A 23,124-nucleotide genomic window follows, 5' to 3' on the forward strand; every position below is an offset into this window, starting at 1 on the left:
TCGATAGCCGAGTTATGTCCGGGAACATGAAGTTACACCAAGAATCCCATTTCGGCTATCGCTTCTGTAAGTATTAGATAACCGAAATGCTCGCGAGTCCATTTATAGCTATTTGTTGAAGCTATTACTTGTACATTGTTCGTTCAGTGTTCTGATAATATCACTCGTTTGAAAGTTGAAACGCGGTTAAAACGTGTATATCAAGAAATTCTTTTTTTATTATTCTACTTTATTTTGCTTTTTTAATACATACATAATCTTTAACTTACTTACGATAGTCGATATTACGAAGTATCGTTTATTGTGAGGCATAATGGAATGCAAAAAAGTTTTGAGCGTATCTAACGGCTATTATGTGTATAAAGGATTCGCTTGAGTTTAGTAAAATACTTCTTTTATACACATAGATATACACTTTATATTTTCCGCATACGATAAAACTGAAGTGTTTTAATTTTATACTCATTATATATTTAACGAAATATCTACAATAAAAATAAATTAATATGTAGCATATATTATATTCAGAGAAAAAAGTTGTATGAGTAATTATAAATTTATAATTAAATTATAGTGCTTCAATTATATATTGTAAAGTTCTAATAAGAACAATAAATAAATTATATTAACTAAGAAAATCTAGTAATATTAACCAACTACAAATTATTAATATTAATGTATTCTCTTAGCTCACAATTTAGTTATTGTTCTTATTAAAACTTCATAATAGTTACAAATTTTTATGTGCATAAATAACTTATAAAAATTTTAAGGTTACCGAATTTTGGTACAAAACTAAAAAAAGGTACTGTCAAAACGCATCTTTCATTTATTTTTGTCTTTAAAGTTCGAACTTAATGCTGTGGCTTTTTTTGTATGCTTTAGTGAAAAGATTTTGAATATATCTTTTAAAATTAGTTCAATGATTAATTAGTTATTATGATTAATTAGTTGTTATGTGATGTAATGTACTTTATTTTAAAAAAGTGTTTGTCTAAACTAGAAAAATATAATTGTTGTGTCTTATTTTTATGAGATCAAATAATTATTTAATGTTGATACGCTATTTCACTATCAATAGTATTCAAACATTGTTGACGTAACTATATTTTTATAGCGTTGAGTACTAGATTAGTAACTATTATATTATTCTGTAAAACTAGTTACCAATGCTATAATTATCTATAATCTTTCTAAAAAAATAGTTGCCGTGTAATTGTAGTGTTAATAATTATAGTGTAATTAATATGTCCGTGTTTCAAACCGTATAATTTTTAGTACACCGTACTGAAATATGAGTGTATCGAAATACACGTGTATCAAAATACACGGTTTGAAAGACACGTATGTGTATATTCGTGTATTTCAATAGATGATTACACGAAATTGAAATGTACGGATTCACGTATAACGTATTTATATTTATTTCGTGTAATTACTAATGATAACAAGATATCCACATAGATAAATTCATTTACGCAATTTGAATTTAAATATAAAAATATATTCTGTACTTTATATCTTAGGCTGTAATCCGATAATTAACGCCAATACTGAAAATTTATAGTATATATGTAACGTAAACTATTTTTCAATATTGGCAGTGACTGTTGGAATGCACTGTCACTATAAACGTCATTAACGTTTAAAGACAAAAATAAAAATAAAAATAAAAATATTAATGTATGGAATTATTAAAGATTTATCAGATATAAGCTCAATGTAAAAAAAAGCTTGCTATAAGATTAGCTTAGAATTTCAAGTTTTAAGATTGAATTTCACAATTAATATTGATTATTAAATAATAGTTTTTTAATAATATTTAATAATATAGTTTTTAAATTTAATATTTTACTCTAATGTTATAAAAAAATAATGAAAAAACAAATCGTAGTTTTCTAAGTAATGATAATGGCAATATATTATTTTTATGAAATAACGTTCCCAATTCTGTATGTATACCCTGATGTATAATATACTGTGTATAATACTATATATAAAATACAAATGTAGAAATCCTTCAGCAAACACTCGAGGGAAGACGATAAGTTTTCGTAAAAGAGTAGACTTCTATTCTGAAAGCTTTCCAATTCGCCTTTCGTTCCAGATCGACAAATGCAACGGACGTTCCTAAACTTTCTCACTATCATGAAAACGAGACAGAATCTTTCTTTAATACGATTAAACGTATAGAAATCGTAGTTACTTTATAGAGAACGAAGAACTACCAATTCTAATCAATTTCCTAATGAAATCTACTCTAAAAATAGAATAAGCCAGCATTGAAACGTTTGACAAGGAATTTGATCGCACTGGACTCACTGTTTGCTTGATTAAAAGAAATTATCATGAGAATTTAAGATAATAATACTGATAAAATTAATTTTAAAAATATTTCCTTTGTATGTTTTGTGAAAAGAAAGAGAAGAGAAATAAGTATACCATCGTACATTTCCAGATAGAAAAATATTTTAAAGTAAGCTTTTTAAAACAAATATTTTCGTTTCATTAAGCAAAAATTACAAAAGTAATAAGAATTTCACGCTGCAAAATTAAATCAATTTTGTCATATATGTTTTCTTTTAATAACATTTATTAAGATGTTCTCATCCCGTTTTTAAAATCCAACAATAGAGAATTACTTTTGCATATTGCGTAGAGAACGGACGCATCAGTTATTCTTTTTTAAACGCAAAAATTGATAAAAGCTACTGGTCATGCGAATATTTTCCTCTCAAATAAAAAATTAAAAAAATATCCACACTAACTCAACTATTATTTTTGGAACATGGAATTGGAAATACACGCTGTATAATTTGGACTATTGCTTTTGTACATGCATTGTAAATATTTGATGCAATTAAAAAGGAGAATCTAAAACTTTTACTGCAACAATCTAAAATCGCGAGGAAAAACTCGTTCGCAGAAATTGACATTGGGATCACTTTAGAAATATATTGGCTGGCAAAATATCGTTTTTACCGAAACTACTTTAGAAAATTAAATCTAATACGATATTGATTTTTATAGAACTACTAATATGGTTCAGGTACAACTCGCGTGGAAAAATTTTATAAAATTTCGAGAAAAGCATATCGGACTAGAATTTGCGGCTTATGTTTTTTTAACTTATTTATTATAAAATATATATTATAATATATATAACAAAAAAAAAAGGAAAAGAAAAGAAAGAATACGTCGATTATATCCTTCTGTCTCGAAGGTGCAGGTGTTTGTATCCGGGTTAAAATCCAGACAAATGGCGATAATCCACGCGCCAGCGGCAGTAATATTGGGAGCAATAAGTGCCCGTGTTATCGAGAACAAAATCCACGTTATTGATATCCGGGAATAAGAAAGAAAAAGAAAGCTAGATCGAAAGAAACATCGAACAGCATCCGTTCACGAATGCCTCCTGCGTGACTACTGAAAGTCGAACTAAGTTTGATAAAGTTATCGAACGTGATATATACATATATATGTATATGTGTATCTATTTATATATAACGTATATATATATGTACACACACACACACACACACATACACACACACACACACACACATATATATATATATATATGTTCATTGCTTCGCAGGAATAGGATACGTGCTTTGAATCCGCAATGCGCAGACCGGAATATTGTCCTTCCCCTGTTTTCTTTCCATTTTCTTACGAGAAAGAGAGAGAGAGAAAGAGACAGTGCAGCACTTGTAGGAAATACGAAGGAAAGTTAAATCTTCCGATTCGACATGGTTTCACGAGTTCTTTTTGCATCGGACCGGGATATCGATACAATGATCGCGGAATATATCGAGTACAGTCGAAAGAAAGAGATCCCCGCAAAAAATCTATCCATTTATCACCCTACCAACAAGTTTCCCTCTTGACAGAACAGCTTCAATCTTTGTTGCTGCAGATTTCCAAGCTTCTTTCCGATCGTTACTGCATTCCACCTATAAATTACGTACGCACCTAATCTAATGCGAAATCTCTTATCACGTTCTCTTTGCGATTAGGAGGTTGTGTACGTGCGAAAGATCCCTTACAACGTGACAATTGCGCAAAGTTTCGATGGTGTTTGCCACGTATTTCGACAACGTAAGATCAATGGCGGTGGATTATTGGAAACGCAATGTCGCGTTTTCGTCGCCAAGCGCACTCTAGCTCTACAATAGCGATATCTTTGACCTGGTTGGTATTGGCAAGGCGAATGGACACCGTCGCTTTGCGGTCAAACCGAAGCGATCAAGTTAGGTGCCAATAGTTATAGTCGTGTCGCACCATACAATTCTGCAACACGATTGAGCCATATTATTTCACGAGTTTGCGAGAATTACTTTACTATACTTTACGATTTTCATTGTTTCACAAATATTCATATTTCCATCTATTAATATTAATCTTAAGAAATTTTCATTATATTTTAGATCTACTCTATGTGTTATGCTTCATTTTTATGCTTAAATTCCGACCATTATTGTCGAGCTACATACACCAACTGAAACTTCTAACAAGTTTATTTTTTCAATAATCAGTATGCAGTTTTAAAAATTTTGCATATATTTAACGTACAATGTTAATGTATACTGAAAAAGTTAAAAATACATTTTTTAGATGCTTACTTTGAAAAGATTACGTGCTCAACTGAAATATAACACGAAACGACTTAACTTTAATTCTATTTTAATTAAATTAAGTCAATCTGAATTTTTGACACGTACTCGTATCTGAAAAGTATACTCGTAATTATAATAATTTAACATACGACCTCCATAATGTACAACTACTTACTTAGTTTTGAATGATAAATGATACGATCTCATTAATTTTAGGACGAAGTTAAAAATTATTTTTATAGTATAATTATTGATCGACTAAACAGTTTGCATTACTAACTCGAAAGCAATACTAATTAATAAGTGAAAGCAAACAAGCTACTAATGCAACATGCGCTGTAATACGAGATTTTCGCGCTTATAATCAATTTTGCTGTTTATGATAACAATTAATTTATATATACGGTCATTCATAAATACCATTACACCAAATTACGAATCTAATGTCATGAATTTTAATTGATACTCAATCCGATCGACCTGAAGCAAAATAACATTAAATTTATCAAGCCATTTCAAATTCAACGCGTTATTCTTATACGCATTGTCCGCGCATTTTTTTTTAACAGCACGTTCGTCACGATGCTTCGTGCACAGCACGAATTTTTCATTACGTATCATATCGAACAGAGTGTCGTAAACGCATCCTGTCGGTTCAGCCACTGTCACGCAGTTGTCGCCTGGTCGTAACTCGACATGTCGCGGCCGCCAGTAGTTATGCCTGCGTTATGGTCAGACGTGACATACGTTCGTACCTGTACCGTAGCGGTCTATCGGTAAGTCAAACGTTATCTTACGAAACAATATATCGGATACAGTATTATACGTGTAGAAATGTTTGAACCGTGAATAAACATTTATGTGCCGCAAACAATCCGTACGTCGTGAATAAACGCGAAAGGATAAATATACGCGAGAACGGAAATAAATTTGAAGAAAAATAGCATATCCCTGCAGCTATCGATGACCGTTTCGTTCAGAAAAATAGCACTATTTTCGGTCGATTTTTTTTTTTTTTTTTATTTTTTATTTGTTCAAAAACGACGCGTTAAATATAACAAACGATGTCGCGCGGGATACTCTGATAGGGATTTACCACGCCGAGGTAAATGCCGAACTTCCGAAATGTTCGTTCGCTGACTATATCGTGTACTATATTCGGTTGAATACGGCTGGCTTTTGGTGGCAGCTCCGGTAGTTTCCAAAACGCGACCAGCGGTAATGATCGACGGTATCAGTATAGATTTTCATCAATCGGCCGAAGCGCGATACCATTCAGTCGGCCGTTCAGCCGTGGAATGCACCGCCGAAGGATTACTCTCTATTATCAGAGCGATGCATATTGCGACGTCATAAAATCGTACGGGTAGAGAAGCACCCGCAGGTAATCGAGAACGCACTTTGCTGCGCTCTTGTTCGACGCATACCATTATCCTCTACGTGCATTACAACCCGCTAGGCAGAGTTATAAACAACTGCGAACATCCAACGCACCCACGAATTAATCCTGGACTAGCTCCTTCCGCAGGTCCAAATTTCTGGCACAGCGAGATGCGAGGAGGTAGAAGCACTCACGTTTTTCGAAAGTTCACGCGGAAGCCCAGCAACCCATCTCCCGTTACTCAGCAGCAATAAATTAATCCGGTTTACAAAAGGGGAATAATCACGCGAATCCAAATAGAGAAAAAAATCTTATTACGACGTGAGAGTGCGCACGGAGGATATTGTATTCCCATCTCGGAAATCCAATTCTACGCAATTTTGGTATTATACAATGTTAAAAAAACTGTGATGTGTATTGTATTTTGTGCAGGATAAAGAACAAACGATACGTTCTGGAATTTCACTTACGTCACGCGAGAGAGAAGTGAGATAGGTATTTCGTAAAGAAAATTAGAAAGAGGAAATGTTATGTGCAACATTACGCCGGTAGAAAAATCATCATAAGGAACGTTGTGGCATTTTTTAAATATTGAGAGCTATATAATAACGATTCCATGTACAACGTTCGATCCGAAAGGAGAGTAGATTAGATTGCTGGAATCACGCGCGCGTACGGTATAGTAAGATAGATCTCGCTTGGCACAAAAGTAAAACTATTTGCATCGCGATATGTATACCGCTGTGACATACGAGAATGCACCTGAGAGAACGTAAAATATTAGTGCGAGCTACTTTACTTCTCAATTTTATCCAATACATTTCGTCTTTGAGAGCTGGAATATGAGCCAAGCCATATCTCCAAGCGCAAACGTATGATACACTCATACACGTATATGCAGTCCAGTTTTATTTTATTACGCACGCGATGCTAGGACAGAACGGGACAGGACAGGAGGTTTATTAATGCCAAAAATTTCGGTAGTATTCACGTTGATGAAGTGACGTTCTACTTCTCACGATTGCCGCGAGTACGAGCGATGCGAATTCGATTGACTACATCGGACGTAAAACTGGACTTTCAATCTGTTTTCTATGTAAATCCGTAACGCCGAGCTTCGTTACTCATGTCAATTTTCAAGTAACATCCACTTTTTTCGTTCCGATGAATAATTATTTTCTTTCCTGTGTACACGGAAAAAAAATTTTTTCTGATCACAGTTTCGTAATTCTGAAATTGCATTAGTTACTATAGCTGTGAAATTTACTAATATATAGAAAGGATTTGCTGCTGTAACTAATATAAGGACGTGATAGCAAAATACATGTCTGTTACAGTCAATTTATTTAGTAACGTGAACATTAGTTGTCATAGTTATTGGATATGTCCGTGTAAAAGAAAATTGTTTCTATCACAGCTAAATATGGTTTACTGAAACTGTACTTGCTACTAAATTGTCTGCTACACAGAAAATGTTTGCTGCAATGATCAATACATCGATAATAGTAAAATACTTGTCTGTTATAATGATAATATTTAAGTTTCACAGTTAATGGAAATTAGACACGACGTTAAATGTCTACATATATAATACGACTGAATTTAGCTACCTAATTTTAGCTGTGGCAGCTAATCTTTTTTTCCCACGTACGATATCGATGTAACTTGCGAATCAACAGTCTATTCAATTATTGCTGCATTATTGCTCGAGCAATTAAACATTCTCGAGAGTGGACGCATTTCTAAATGCCATGCATTCCATTGCGTTATTTTCTTTTTTTGTTGTAATAATTGTAAGTACGCTTTAAAGTAAATTGCGGCGTTCGTTATCTCGCCAACGGCTGTAAATAATAGAGGCGATTGTAGATAGTATAGGTCATCGGGAGACGTTTGAACCCAGCGAGCGAATTTCGAGAACGACTATACACATTTGATGAAGGCGCGCCTCGTCGGAGATAAAAGCACTGGATGCTAAACGTACTCGCGCACATCGAAAGTTCGCTATAAATAATTCTGTTCGGTTCGTTTAGCGCTTTATCGTTGTACGCGCGTGCGAGGTCAGTCAACCCAGCTACGTAATTGACCTTGCAACTCGCGACTTTATTTCCTTTATTGGTCTGCTTTTCACCCACTGGCAGAAATGTTGCGATCGATTTCCACGCCGAGCTCTTCGAGTCTGCGTTGGGAAACCTAATATCCTAGATATATCAGGTGTTTACCATTTAAACGTAGATATGCAACAAAGCTGCTGTAACAACGGATATCTAGAATAGTTTGATAGTGGGTTTACAGTCAAAACATTGACAAAATACAAAATAAATCTACAAGTATACCAGAAAACGGAAGACACACACGATGATTTATTATGAGAACGATCTCGAACTATCGCGCGTGCTTGAAAAGCGAAACCAACAATAATCTCATGTGATGCATGGTTTACTGACTCGTATTTGAAAGAAAGTTGTTGATATTACGGTGTTATTAATATATTTTTGATATTTTTACGTACGATATCATAGCAGTTGAATAATATTTTCATACGATTCTGAATCTATAGTAGTAATATTTAAAAAATGAAACATACTTTTGGGGAAACTGTATTAATATTTGACTGAAGATTCGAAAGGGATTGTCATTCGACAATACGCGTTTTCCTCGTCGACGATGGTATGTTTTTCAGATGATGTGATCGTTTCAGGATGGTCCAGCCTCCGCCTTGCCGTTGACCCAGACTCTGTCAAACATTTATGGCCGCAGATCGGCCAGTCCTGATGTTCCAGGCTCCAATCTAGACGAAACTCAGGTTCGTAAACGTGCAAATTTTGCGAAAATAAATTGCAGATTTTTAAGACACATTTGCTCTCGCGACTCATATTGTCATTATATATTAAAACCTGTTTTATGAGAAAATCTTATAGTAATCGTCATAACACGATTAACGAATATATTTGATTTTAGTCTTTCTCTCCAATAAAATATTGAAAAATATATTCTTTCTATTGTATTTTGAATCATTATACTAATTCTAAGGCTATTAAATTTAATCAATAATTGATTTTTTATTATTATTATTAGATAGCTACAATCGTTTCTTGTATTTCGTGAAATTCGTGTGGATGTGTCGATCGATGCATGCAAAGTAAGAAATTCAATCATTGTTCGTACTTGACGTACAGCTTGATAATGATATTGTTCGTAGGCTTGCGATGGTAAGCCCGTTTTCTATAGCTGAATATGCCTGGGAAGATCCCTGGCTTACCAACTTGTTCGTTCGAAATATTTGCAGCAGCACAATCTAGAATTCTATTCATAGTCTCAAACCATTTCTTGAGGTCTCGTCGATAACGCGATTTTTAAGGCTACATAGATTCCCTACCTGTTTCTCATCATTTTATCCTTGCAGTTCATCGAATGTTACAACAAGAATAAAACGATATAGATAACCACGAACGGGGAATCCGAACGTGTCTTAAAAAATATATCTTTGCCTGAGAAATTAATTTAGAATTTTTTCTCATAAGAAATTTTTCTTATGAAGCATTCATAATCATCAAATTGAAAAAGTAAATAACAATTATAATAATATATTTCTAAATTGATAAAAATTAAAGTAATCTCCCAGCTTATCTCTTCAGCTAATTTCTGTAATAATTATCTGCATTTAAGACATAATTAATTTTAGGTTTATCTAAACGAGCTTTTATATTGCTAGTCAAGAGAGAGAAATTTCTTATCTTGTGTGATATAAGATTTACATGATCTTATAACTGATTTTATGTAAATCTCAGTCAAGTATACTTAGACTCTAAAACGTCTATTATCAGTCCTGATTGTTAGAGATACTGAGGGTATCTCTTATACATCTGTCTTTATACTAAGCAGGATATAAAATGATATCGATATAACAATATTATGTTCGCCTGTCATGAACTTTGAAATGAAACAGCAGAATGTAATGTTTTAACGTTGAAAGTGTTGAAACATGATATATATTTGCAACGCCAATGTACGCTCGTAATACGAAAGGGCTATTTCGAAAAATTTTATTACCACGCGCGTAACTTGGTGTGTATTTACATACATCACGATACGCGATGCATCATTGAAAAATCGACGCCTACCGCATTTTTATCATCACTTAAATCTATCCGACATGTACCACAGTTCCTGCTGTACTTGTCCGTTCGAGTAGCATCCGGCGATCGAGCGATATTTTCAGCATGGAAATAAAAGCGTCGATTTAATGCACATCTTTCGTGCCTCGGCATTTTGCGGAAATCGGAATGAATATGCAGTTCATGCGCACGTAAATCTCGATGAATACTCGATGGATTGCGTTTTCACCGGTGCCATCAACAATTTTCACAACTAGCACAAATTTATTTCATCGGCTTCTTTTCATCAGAAATTCTTCTATGTTATGTCGATATATTTTTATCGACAAGAATTATAGGTTTGTAAATTGTTCTTTTTTTTTTTCAAGCAAAATTTAATTCCAATTAACTCTTACGATTACATTCAATAATTAGGATGTAAAGTTTAAATTATACGTATTAACTTTGACGAGTTAAGATAACTAGATTTTGCTAGAGCGTATATATCATCTAATTAAATCCAACGGTGCAATGCTCATGCTAATTGTTCTTATACATATAACTAATCATAGTTGAGGACGTAACTTCATAAAAATAACGCGGTATCGTTACTATTACTTTTTATACAAAGTAACTTGTTATCAATATTACAAAGTACGATAATGCATTACAGTTATCGTTACTTAGAAAGTAATGGTTTGTTTCTTTTTTGTTATTTTTTTAGTAATGTTAAATAAAGCAAAATATTAGATTATTTAATAATATAATTTTTTATATTATTAAAATTCTAAGTTAGTCTTTACTAAGTTTTTCTTTATATTAATATTTTTATTTTTTTATGCTTATCTTTAGGAATTTAGATTGTAATTTACAAATGCATATTTTATTAAAAATTTGTATTAAGGATTGTTTTAAATGTCGTTATTTAAAAGTGCATTTCAGTGTTTACTACTAATACTGAAAATTTAGGTCGTATTATATAACACAAATTTTCAAATTTGAAGTGATGACTGTCAAAATAAAATCTAACAATAAGATATTAAGTATTAAACATTATTTAGTATTTAATATTTAAATAAAATGTTTCTAGCCAATTAAAAATAATGCGTTCTAATATAAATAATGAGAAATTAAAGTAACGAAAGAAGCAACAGCTAAATCGTTACTGTAAAAATGTAACGACATCATCATATAGACAGGAAAAAATAACGATCGTTACTGAAAAAAAAGTAATGATAAAAATAATGACATTACAGATTTGTTATTAGTAATTTTTAGAAAAAAAGTGGATGCCTGGTTATGATATGCCTGAATATTATATGCGTTATAATATACCTACATCCTTCAGATATTAAAAAAAAATATTACTCGTAAATTCATTATATCGTAAAAATAAGTTATTTAATTTTAAATAAAGCTGTCAAAATGTGACAATTAATCCTGTGTTCTGGATTGATTGTCACATTCATTCTAGGCAATAGCATATTCGCTATGGACAACAAATATAAAAAAACAAATATATAATTTTTATTTTAATATCAGTTCTATATTTGGAGAATAGTAATTATGGTATTAATACAAATAAAATAATTATTTTAATCATAAAATATATAATTTGTTTTTGTTTTTTCAACCGTAGTTTCTATATGAAAAATGAAAAAAATATATTATATTTCATATATATCTATATGAAATATAATATATTTGTAAGTATATTCTTAAAAATGTGTTATCTAAAAATATAATATTAAAATTAATTGTTACCTAACCTCATCTCATTTTGATCAATCTATCCCACATAGTCATTTTTAATTTAAAAAAGATTGTATTCACAAACTTTGTCAGCATAATGATTAATTAATTGTAGCAAAGATCTTCTAAGACATGTCATTTTCTACAAATACAGGAATATCGATGATTAATAATGTCAAAGACTATCAGACAACAAAATAGGTGATGAGAAAAATTTATTTACCAACTTCATTTTCTTAAAAATCGCTATAAATAATATATATAATGCTTGTGGTGCAAACATTTTACACAACAAATTAATATTATATCAGCAATCTACAGTCAAAAAAAGAGATTTTTCTATCATGTCCTGTTTGAATTATAAGGATTTTGATAATCAACCGTACGACAACTAGTCCCGATCTTCCCTACTTCTTAATTTTGTAACATAATCACCCTTTTGTTCTATTTTTTAATATACTACTAATTATATTAATATATAAACCACGATATACCCAAGTATCTTTTTCGCTGCCGTTAAAGAACTAAACACGCACTTAAAGTTTAACATGAGAAGAGCATTCGGCGGCTTGAGCTTCTTAGCGAAGATGATAAGAAGTTTACCTTGGTTAACTATAAACATAGAAATTAATTCGCTTTAACGTCACCTGCAGACTGCAATTTTCCGCCGTGCTGCTCCTCGTCCTTTCGCCGTCATTATGGTGCAAGATCTTACCACGCAATTCTTTGCTTCGTTCCAGAATATGATCGCGCGATTCTCGATTATCTCCTCATGTTCTTCCTATCAAGTGCAAGGTTTCCTGGAGCTGCGAGACGCTGCATTGTACCCCGGCATTGTGCTCGTAATGGACATCCGATTCGCAGTATAAAATGAGTCCACGAGGCCATTTCATGAAAATACCGGCACGATAGACGACTGTGCGTGACGGTTAATTAACCCGCGCGAGGGTATTTCGCGTATTATTACGCTCACGAATAACTCCAGAGTAAATTTCGATGTGTGAAGAGAAATGATAAATCGAACAAACGCAATCGCTACTCGCCGACCTGTTTCAGCTTTGCGATTCATAATTTACTGAGACTAAGCGTTAATCGGTGAACCAAATTAACCATTATTTGCAACCAACGACGCATCAATAGCCGCGACATCCCAGCTTATAAACCAAACCGAAAATCAGCGTGTCGTCATTATTGATGCCGTTTTGCAGTCCACATATTTACGGACGGAATACGGCGAAATGCTTGAAACAGGATTGGGCTCGAGGCGGTTACGTTATGATACATTCCGTTTGATTTGGGTAACCTGATTAACTTCTGACGTGTTGATGCTGAGGTTTGTTTAATCCATTAATGATCGAAACGTCGATACCGTCTGCCCGTTGCACGACACGAGGAAAAATATCCATTAATGGAATTTTATTATTGATCGCTATTTAACCAGATTCTAGAACGCTCGTCACTGTTTTTGTTATTTTTAATTAACTCGTTAAAAAACAGAGAGCGCAGTATATGCTTCGTCCGAAATACAAATCTCTCTACTTGAATTAGATCGAAAGTAATTGCATACTTATCAAACATAAATTAGCTAATTTAATAAGTGATGCTTTAATAAGTGAATATATACAAACTAATATTTTGAAAGAAATTCATTGTAGAAAAATACCCTTTAAAACTTGAGGTTAAAAAACTAATCGAAGATCCTGCCACTCGTGGTGCACGTAAAGTTTAATTAAGTAAGAGTTTAATTTGGCTGGACGTAAATTCGCATGCGGACGCAATTTCTTCGAGCATTGCGGACCACTATTGCGTTGCTATCATCTGGGACATTACATTCCATATAACGTGGCCGTCGCGGCCACTCGACACTTAAACGCAAAATTAATGACAGTTGCCAGTTGAGAGTCACGAAATAAATGGCGCGACTCGTTTGAACTTATAAATAGGGTGTGACGGTAATTAATCATCTGAGTTCTTACAATTTTGAATTTAATCGAAAAAAGTAACAAACTTTTTGAAGAGTCCTTTAAACCGCCGTCCAATTGCGAAGATACTTCAGCGTCAGAATTAGACGGCAACGCCTTCTTCGAAAGCATCGGCATACTATTGAAACCAACGTCGAGTCACTTTTACATCAGTATCGACGCCGACGTCTTACATGCCGAAGTGTAAAATCGGCTGCTCCAAAAAATTCGGGACTTGGCCGTGTAATCAAGTGTAACCTTTTACCTCAATGAATTATCTTAATTACAATTAATTATTCATATTAATATAGTTTCCTAAAAAAGTGTTTGCGAAATGCGGACATAAACTTTTTTTCAAGAACATGAAAAATAGTGGGTGATATAAAGCAAACAAGGTGTATCTCCAACGAAAATATAAAAAAATAATAATAAACAATAATAAATATTAATAAAAACTAAACCGCTATATAAATAAATACAGAAAATAACCAAATAAGTAAAGAAAGACCAAATACGCTTGAGAATAGATCTTGGTGCCTAATAATATTTATATGTAAATTTTAAATACATCATCTAAGTACGTAAACTGCTCTCCGATTACTGTCGGATTTGAAACGCAATCACAAACTGAAGCTAAAATAATAATATTACAAATTAAATTGATTGTCAATTTAATAATGATGCTAATAAGCATCTTACAATATTGCAGAAAATTTATTGCGAGAAATATTAACCCCAGCCAGGAGTTGTAATCTTAGAATCTCTCAATTATTCGGGGCAAGTTTTCTAATTCAATTGCGGGAGGCACGTGGTAATGTTTATCAATATCAAACAATATATGTATATAAAGAGAATATATTGTGATCAACATATATAATCAATAACTTAAATCAGAAAATGTATAATATGTTAATTCGAATAAGAGTAGTATCTTTCTTTAAAATTTATAAAATTAAACTATTTTTTTACTTATTTATTTTTACTTAAAATTAAAGATATTTCTAAGCTTTACGACATTAAAGCCATATTGTTTTGAAAATATTTTTGTTTACGTTTATATAAATTTTACGGGTTATATAGATAATTTTTCGCTAGGAAGAAATGATCAATTTCACCACAACTTTAGTATTTAAAATAAATAGAAAAAGAATGCATTATTGATCAAATATTATTATTACAAATAACTAACCTTGCTTTAACAAGCGATCATATTTTTCTTGGAAGAGTTATCTTGCGATTCGATGAGAAATGTGAGATGAAGTAAACGAAGAGAAATCTTCCTAGAAAACTGTCGTAAAAGGGAAACAAAAATAAAAGTCTATGACTTCTGGTTGAACAAATTCGACGATATTTATCATTGTAGAAACTTTGCCCGCTTTTTCGAGTGCTATAAAAACGTACCATCGTGCATCGCATACAAAAAATACATATGTATAAAGAATGTTTTATCAAAAGAACGACTATGTTGAAAAGTAGCAGCGTTATACATGATGAATTGAGGCACGATGGTATATGAAATGAAGGGATTTACGAGAGAGGATACGTTTTCACGGAATAGAATGTTGATGGAGATTGCTCGCTGAAGTACCGAGTCTGAACTATTTCGCTCTCGCACGCGCGGTTTCTCCATAAACAATATGCGGCGGTGTTTGGTATTCTTGGAAGCCCGTAAGCGCTTCAATCACTCTGAAATTTTCCTTTGCTCATACTGCAAATTACGCTCGCGAGCTGAGCAAACATGTGGTGCGCCCAAGCATTATCTATTCTTACACGAGTTTCCATCAATGTGAAAATATGGATAAAGATTTTGGTGGAACGCAAAATACACACGTATAATGGAGTTATAACAAGTTGAAGATATTTCGCTGTGATAACCAAAAATTAAAACTGCAAAATAATAGTTAACAGGCTTTAACAGGTGAAGTAATTTCCTTTTTTAAATGCCGAATCGTTTATCGTTATTATCTGTTTCCTTACATAAAAATGAAAAAATTTCGTTTTATAGAATTATCTATATTTGTGGAATTGTTCATGCGATGAGTAATTCATAATTGTTCGATTATCTCTTAAAAGTATGTCATTGATTAACTCAATTAATGCCGATTAGCATTTTGAATATTATTTTCACAAGTGCGTCGATTCTCGACACAAATGCGCGCTCAATTGCAACATCCTTGTCAGCACCTTTATTCGCGTTCAGAGAATGCACTCGACAATAATGGTCGACGGAACTATGTCGGGGGAATAAAGCGCGTGTGGTGGAACAAGAGAGGAATATAGAGACAGTCTGATACTTATGACACGCTTTCAGAACACAAGAAACGGGAGAAAAGGGGGATTTGATTCGTGACATATATCCTCGACGTTCTCTTCATCATTGATATCGATTTCTAGTAAAGATGGGCACGCCCGCGATATTCAATTGAAAGTACTTGTTCGTGCAGCGCAAGCCAATGAAAATGGCAAGCAGCAGGTTAAACGAATGGCAAAAATTTATCTCGAAGGCTGAAATGCGAATAAAAGTTCGAACGCTAATTGCAAAGTTCTCGCATTTATAAGGATTTTGAAGTAACATAAAGTGGAAGTATATATAGAGATTAAATCAAGAATTTTTTACCAAGAGAGAAAGAACTGAACAGTTCGTAAAATACTGACAATTGAAGAAAATAATTATAAATTGAAGTTGTAAAAAACTAACTTTCTGAGATTTGCAATAAATTTATAATTATGTATTTATATAATATCTCGAAATTTATTGAAGCTGTATAAAGCTGTAAAAGAAGAGCGCGCGCTTTCTGAAATTTATAACACAATTGTCAGATATATATCTCAAAGCAAACAAACGTGGGAAAAATATATTCAATTAATTACATTTGAAAATATATTTGGAATAAAATATTACGTTAAATGCAGACCTGAATGCATTTTTCAGAATAATACTTTTCGTAACAATTTCGTAAAATTGATGGAGTGTGTAAATGACAACTGTTTAACAGTTATTTATTATTACGCATGTCAATTTGTTTCTTTTTCTTTTGACATTATATAGCGTCTCTATTTCGCTTGTTTGCACAGCGGTAAATCGAGTGGACTTTGACGGACAGCGTATACCGAAAAATATATATATATATATTCGGAATATCACGCGCGACCGAACTGTTTTCGCACGATGATAGACTGGGTGTCGATCGTACGTCACTCAAGGCGTCGATTCAGTGATTACATGTTTACTGTGCCGGCCAAAATACGAAAACGTCGAAGGGTGAAGCGACACATCAATTCAACGCTGAATTCGCCCAATGATCGTGACACAAATAATACAATTTCGCGTTCCAAAAACGGCAGGAGTGTTTGCGAATGTTGCTGGAATCATGTAAGTTCGAACGCAAGTAAGCGTAATGCCTTTATCACGTGATTGGAGATTGCGTTTGCTTCTCTCGACCAATCTCAGAAAGAAACTGTCGACTAGCAGCTTCTACGTAATTGGTCAAAAAACGCAAACATGAATGCAATCTCCAATCGCTAGTATGATACAAGCATTAAACAGCATTGGATCACTGAGATTTACTTGCACATTTTCAATTTGATTCCCGCCCTTTGCTTCACCAATCGGAATTTAGGCTGCGCGCGGATTGCGGAAGTAAAAAGCAAGAACCAAACTGAAAATCGGCCGAAATGTGCAAATAAATCCCAGCACTGCTGATTAGATCGTAACAACAAGAAAAATTATACATTAGTAGCAGGTTTCACGACTGATCAGAGTTAAGAAAATGACACATCTCCTAATTATAGTGATAAACAGGAAAATATTAGAACACACCGCGGACTACTAAAGCGTTGTCCGAGCTGATCGTTAAGATTTTATTTATGTACTAAAAGCCAGAGTTGTTTTTATGGCCTTTTGGCGCGTGAGATAATAACTCGATAAAATTGTTTTCTTCTTGTTGCAGAAAACGAGGTTTGATGGTACAGGGGTGGAGGAACAATTACCACCACCGCCGTCGCCACCCCAACTGAAAGAAGCGGCCCAGCTAGATGGAGTTCCCAGACTGAATTCAGTCGACCGTATCCTTCATCCAGATGGTATTCCGCACATTAGTCATGAGACGCTCAACAAGGTGAGTGTATCAAGATAAAAACGATGCTAACTAACGATTAGATAAAAAAAAAGTCAAGTGTACATAAAAAGATATGCAAATTACGGAGCAAAAATCAATTTCCTATTTAACATGCATAGCACACGTTAAACTGTCTGTTTTATGTAAAATGTATTAAAAATATCACAAGAAGAAGCGAAAGTTCGGTTTTCGCACATTTAAATGTTGCCTTTTTCGTTTCAAAATTTAAAATTTGTTACAAACGGGGTGAAGTAATGAATTAGAAAAGTTGTTCATAAGAGTTGATGAATGGCGCATGCGTGCGCGAGCTCGAAATGTTCGCCACCTACGTTTTCATCCCTGAAGATACTCACCCTTACCGCGGGATCGATGAACGCGGTTCTCCTGCGGTTGGTAACGGTTGGAAAACAAATCTTTCACGTGCTTACCGAGTGCTACAACCATACTAGCAAACGTCAACAGATCATGAAATCTTAGAAATCTACATGTATGCTTTATTCGTGAAATTTTTAACACTTTTGCATATCGATGTAATCAGAATAAAAAACTATTATCCAAAACTATCGTGAATTCCAATGATTTGAATTAAATTATAATTAGCTTCTCTGTGAGAATAGAAATAAATAGATTTCGATCGATTCTGTACTTCTAAATTCCCGATGAGAATCTAATCCTGATTTTATCACAATAGTTTTATCACATTCAAATCTTGATTAAACGGTTAAAGATCACTATTCGTTAAACCACCCCTGGAAAAGTCTGCTGCACCCTCCGATAGATGGCAGAGACTACGCGAGGTCATCCCGGGATTCCCCGGAAGGCCGCGCGGTCTCGCTACGGTCTGTCACGTGGTAAGATCGAGGTCTGCATTACCCTGCCCCCGTTGATTGTCCGCAACACGTGGACAAAACAGTTCGGCCGCGACTTTGCAGCTCGTCGGCCTCGAGAGTCGGACATGCGACAGGGCTAGTAGATGGGCGGTTCGGTCGCGGTAGTTCCGGTGAATGTGTGCGGTGCATCGGTATGTTATCTGGTCCCGTTGAGACCGCGTGACCGCAAGAGTGACGACGAAAGTCCTACATACGGCGGAGAGTCTTGAGGAGAGGGTGTTTCCTCACGTTGGACCCGACGTCCTTGGAAACTTGGGTGTGAAAAACCGAAAGGCATTATTGATCGCACTTCGTGGAGTGCAATGTTTTTCTGTTCGCCAGCCGTGGTCGATAACGAGGCCGATATAGGGCAGGATATTTCGCGGTCGTGTATCCGGATCGCTCGATAATCGGTGCGGAGTTAGGTACAGGAACACACATCCGGATCGCCATAACGCCTTCCGGTACTTAATTGTTCATAAGCGGTACCAACCAGCTCTGGGATAACCAAACTGGGCCCATCGAATTTTCCTGTGAATGCGTACAATTTTAACAGCAGCCTCGCTCGCGTATAAATAATACAGGAATTAGGTTAATTAATTCGTCGTTATCACGTCGCCGCCATTTCGACCAAATGTAATTACATGGCTTTAATTACAGAAATTTAGTGAGCGTATATGATATTATTTAAAAATCATCTATATAATCACGCTTTGATAACATTTATTTAATATTGTTGTTAGACGTCGTACATTTATTAATGATACTTTATTGTATATTTCAAACTATTATGTTTCGCTTCAAAATACTTATCGATATTGAAAATGTCCAATGTGCCGAAAATATACACATTTTATTTTTACTTTAAAAAACTGATTTTTGAAAATTAACCTTCAGAAACTTCGAAGGTGAAATTTCACTGAAATTTCAAAATTCTTTGTAAGTATTCCACGAACGAAATTTATCGACGAGATATATATTGATATGTATTGAATCTGAATCCATTACATTCGCTTCAGAAGGAAGATCGTTAAATATAAATTATGCAGACGCACAGCACAATGCGAGATAGCGTCGCGCGAAAATTCAATGCACCTGCGTCAGAGGAGGTGGATCATATTTGCGAGATTAATAGACGATTGCGAGTTACGGACGAATTGAAATCGCGTGGGAGGGGACTCTTATCGCTCTTCTAAACGGCGGTCGTTAAGAGAGAATGAGGCGCGCATTCCGTGGAATTACAATCTTCTTTACGGCACATCGTCCGGTATATGATGCGATTTGTGCGTAAGAAAAAGTGTAACGATATAAGTATGACATCAGTCAAGGTTTTTTATTTAGCGTTGAATTGGTTTTCTTGCATTGAAAAGATTTATCTTGTAACTGAGATGCTCTTCTTATCGCAATTTATATTTATATTTCTTGATTTTCTAGTATAAAAACACTAATATTTTCACGTAAAAATATCTGTCGGACGCATTAATCTTTTTCTATTACTCGCGCAAATAGAAGTTGAATCTTACTTTATGCATAATATGTACGTGTTCTTTGGAAGTGACAGCTCATTAACAAGGAACTATTAAGCGCATTGATGTTTTCTAAAAGTATTTAATCGATCGATGAAAGTCTCTTGTACTGTGCCGGTAGTTTCGGAAGTACTTCGATAATTTCCTGCGAGACGATTCTATCCACGAGGCTTGCAAGTGCTCGCTAAAGACCAAGTTTTAGCTACTTAAGACAAGAAACACCGGTTATATGAAGGTAACTACAAACTCGTCGCGCCAAGAGGGTCGTTTCAACGTTATACATAATTTATGTTGTGCGATAAATTACCATCCCCATCATCCGGTCTAACACGACGGGTTCGCTATGCGAACAGTGCGATAATATTATTTTAGCCTGACAACGATGACGCATGAATTTTCCGTGACGTCTTTTCTTTCTTTTTCCCTGCCGTTGTCTCTTCCACGCGAGCTCACCTTTTCCTTCTTCCCGAGTTCGTTGTGATTTATCGACGGGTTTTTTTATTTTACGAATCTCTCCAATTGCCACGCCGCCAAATTGAGGCCAGGCGAAAGAGTATTCCAGACTGATCTTGGGGAAAAAAAGACGAAAAAAGGAGACTGCGTTAGATGCAAGAAGGTTTCATTAAACCTGTGCACGTATTAAGTTTTATATTAACATATAAGGTGAAAAATTTTTCAGAGAATAATATTTAGAAATAATTTTTTATTTAAAAATCTAAAAAACTTAAGAATACTTACGTAAAAAAAATAATTATATTAGTGAAAGATATTCAATTCTTTGACTTGTTTCGTGCGGAAATGTTGTTAGCGAAAGTGATACATCTATTTTGTACAGATTTGATGCTCTCCGAAATATTATGTGGATTTCCACTAATCTCGCAAAAAGTATAGTTTCAAAGAAACGGATTGAACATGAGGAAGATGAGGAAGATTAAGGTAGATGAGGGTGAGACGTAGAATATGCTTCGCTCACTTCTTTCTTTTCCATGTATGATACCGTCCGATAGTCGACCTCTACGTGACCTAAAATGACCTAGATACTGCTTCCGCTGTTGTCCATTTTCCTGGCTTCTCGGTCAGCGAAACGTTCGACGATAAAAGTCACTTTTCTCGTACCGTCGAGACCTGATTTTTTAAGTCGGTGAAGTAACGGAAAATTTTCAACATCTTTTAATACCGTGAACAAAACTACAGAAAAGGCCATTTCAGATAAAAAGCCATAAATGTACTGCAACGATTTAAAATGCATTAAAAAAAAATTGCAGGCGTTATTTGAAATGTTATAAGTGTTTATTCTAGTCGGAAAAAGCAAAAATTGCAAAAATTGCCAATGAAAATTAATGAGCAAAATATTTGCGCAAAATTGAAGAATAAAATTTCATTCAGATCATCCAAATATTAATTCAATTGATTACTCACGTCAATTCATATTACGGAAGAATCAAATTGTTTGCGTTAACATAATTTGTCGGTTAACGATATCTGATGACAGATTCATCACTGCTGATGACACTATATTAATTTATTCCGATATTCAATTTAATTCCAAACATTGTATATCTATTATTATTAAAATCCTTCAATTAATTAATATTTGCATTAATTGATATAATTATATAAAATAATAATAAGCAAATAATTTGCACTGGGTAAATTATACGCTGGGTATATGTCAAAGTGTAATAGAACAGAAATGAGAATTTTTTCTCTTGTAAAATTACTGTGGAAAATCCAGTTTTAATCTTTTCCAACTATTTTACGTAAAAAAAGGACATTTTCCAGCATGCTCGATTTTTGTAGGCGACTACGTGCGTTGTATAATCGCGATACTAATTATTAATGTGCACGCGATGCGTGTCATTCAGCGAGAAAATCGTTGGAATTTTAGAGTGTAACGAACTCTTTGCATGCCGGGCTCCATTTGACATTTACTTTGAGCATTCGGACGTAACATGTAACATGGCGCGACGTATAATATCAACGGATTTATATAATTATTTAATAATCACACGTAGTTATTTTTTTTTTCGCGTGTAAATCCCCGCGCGCATTTCTCATAATTCTCGCGCGTATATGCAAAGTTTGTAATTTGGTTGGCAATATCTCCTTGACATTTAATCTTATCGATTACATTGTACTCCCTGAAATGTTATATAAGCGACGTTTTAGCATCCGTAGATTTTACATTATTTATCGTGGACTACGAATGCACGAAATTATTTAATCAGTATGGATACAATTACAATTTCTTCGCGCGCTCGCCGCATACGACAAAATCGAAGAGATTCGTGAAAACTCTGAGCAAAGTTAAATTGCAGACTGATTGTAAATTAGCTTGCGATTGCTCAGCGAATTGTGATTTAAACCGGAACCGTGCGACAAAATTAAATCACGATTCGCTGCGTGCATTTAATCGCGACATGTGTTACGATTGACTTAACGTGTGCCGGTTTACATTTTAACTTTCAATTTAATTGCTAATCCTTCCACGTAACTGCACAGATTAAGCTAACCAAAATTGCTATTTGATGCGAGAAAATACGTCTGAATCAATTACATTTTTTCATCTACAAATGAGAATCTTTTATAAAGTCTTCTTCGCAAAGGCAATTTAAGCGCCATCACGTTTACGTGATTTTAAATGTCGACAGAAATGGAATACAGAATGTAAAATATGTCAGTTCCAACGGAATCAATGTGTATGCATATTTGCTGGAAAAAATTAGGTTACTGCAGGACCGCGCGTACTGCGGAGCACGGGCAAAAAGAACGAGTTTCCATTTTGAATATATTTAGCGGGACAT

The 23,124-nt window shown here is 34.1% G+C and overlaps 1 protein-coding gene across 9 annotated transcripts in view; it reads left to right on the forward strand.

Moving 5' to 3' along the window:
- The window catches only part of LOC108747664 (disks large homolog 4), a 333,352-nt gene that overhangs the window by 86,426 nt on the left and 223,802 nt on the right, over positions 1–23,124 (forward strand). For 8 of the 9 annotated variants that reach the window (XM_018485269.1, XM_018485270.1, XM_018485271.1 and 5 more), the window contains exons 3-4: positions 8,699–8,803; positions 17,758–17,925. In XM_018485269.1, the coding sequence (XP_018340771.1) occupies positions 8,699–8,803; positions 17,758–17,925 (273 nt within the window). The remainder of the gene's footprint in view (positions 1–8,698; positions 8,804–17,757; positions 17,926–23,124) is intronic. The other variant, XM_018485272.1, reaches the window with a different exon arrangement.

This window comes from Trachymyrmex septentrionalis, unplaced genomic scaffold (assembly GCF_001594115.1).
Source record: "Trachymyrmex septentrionalis isolate Tsep2-gDNA-1 unplaced genomic scaffold, Tsep1.0 scaffold20, whole genome shotgun sequence".
NCBI lineage: Eukaryota > Metazoa > Arthropoda > Insecta > Hymenoptera > Formicidae > Trachymyrmex > Trachymyrmex septentrionalis.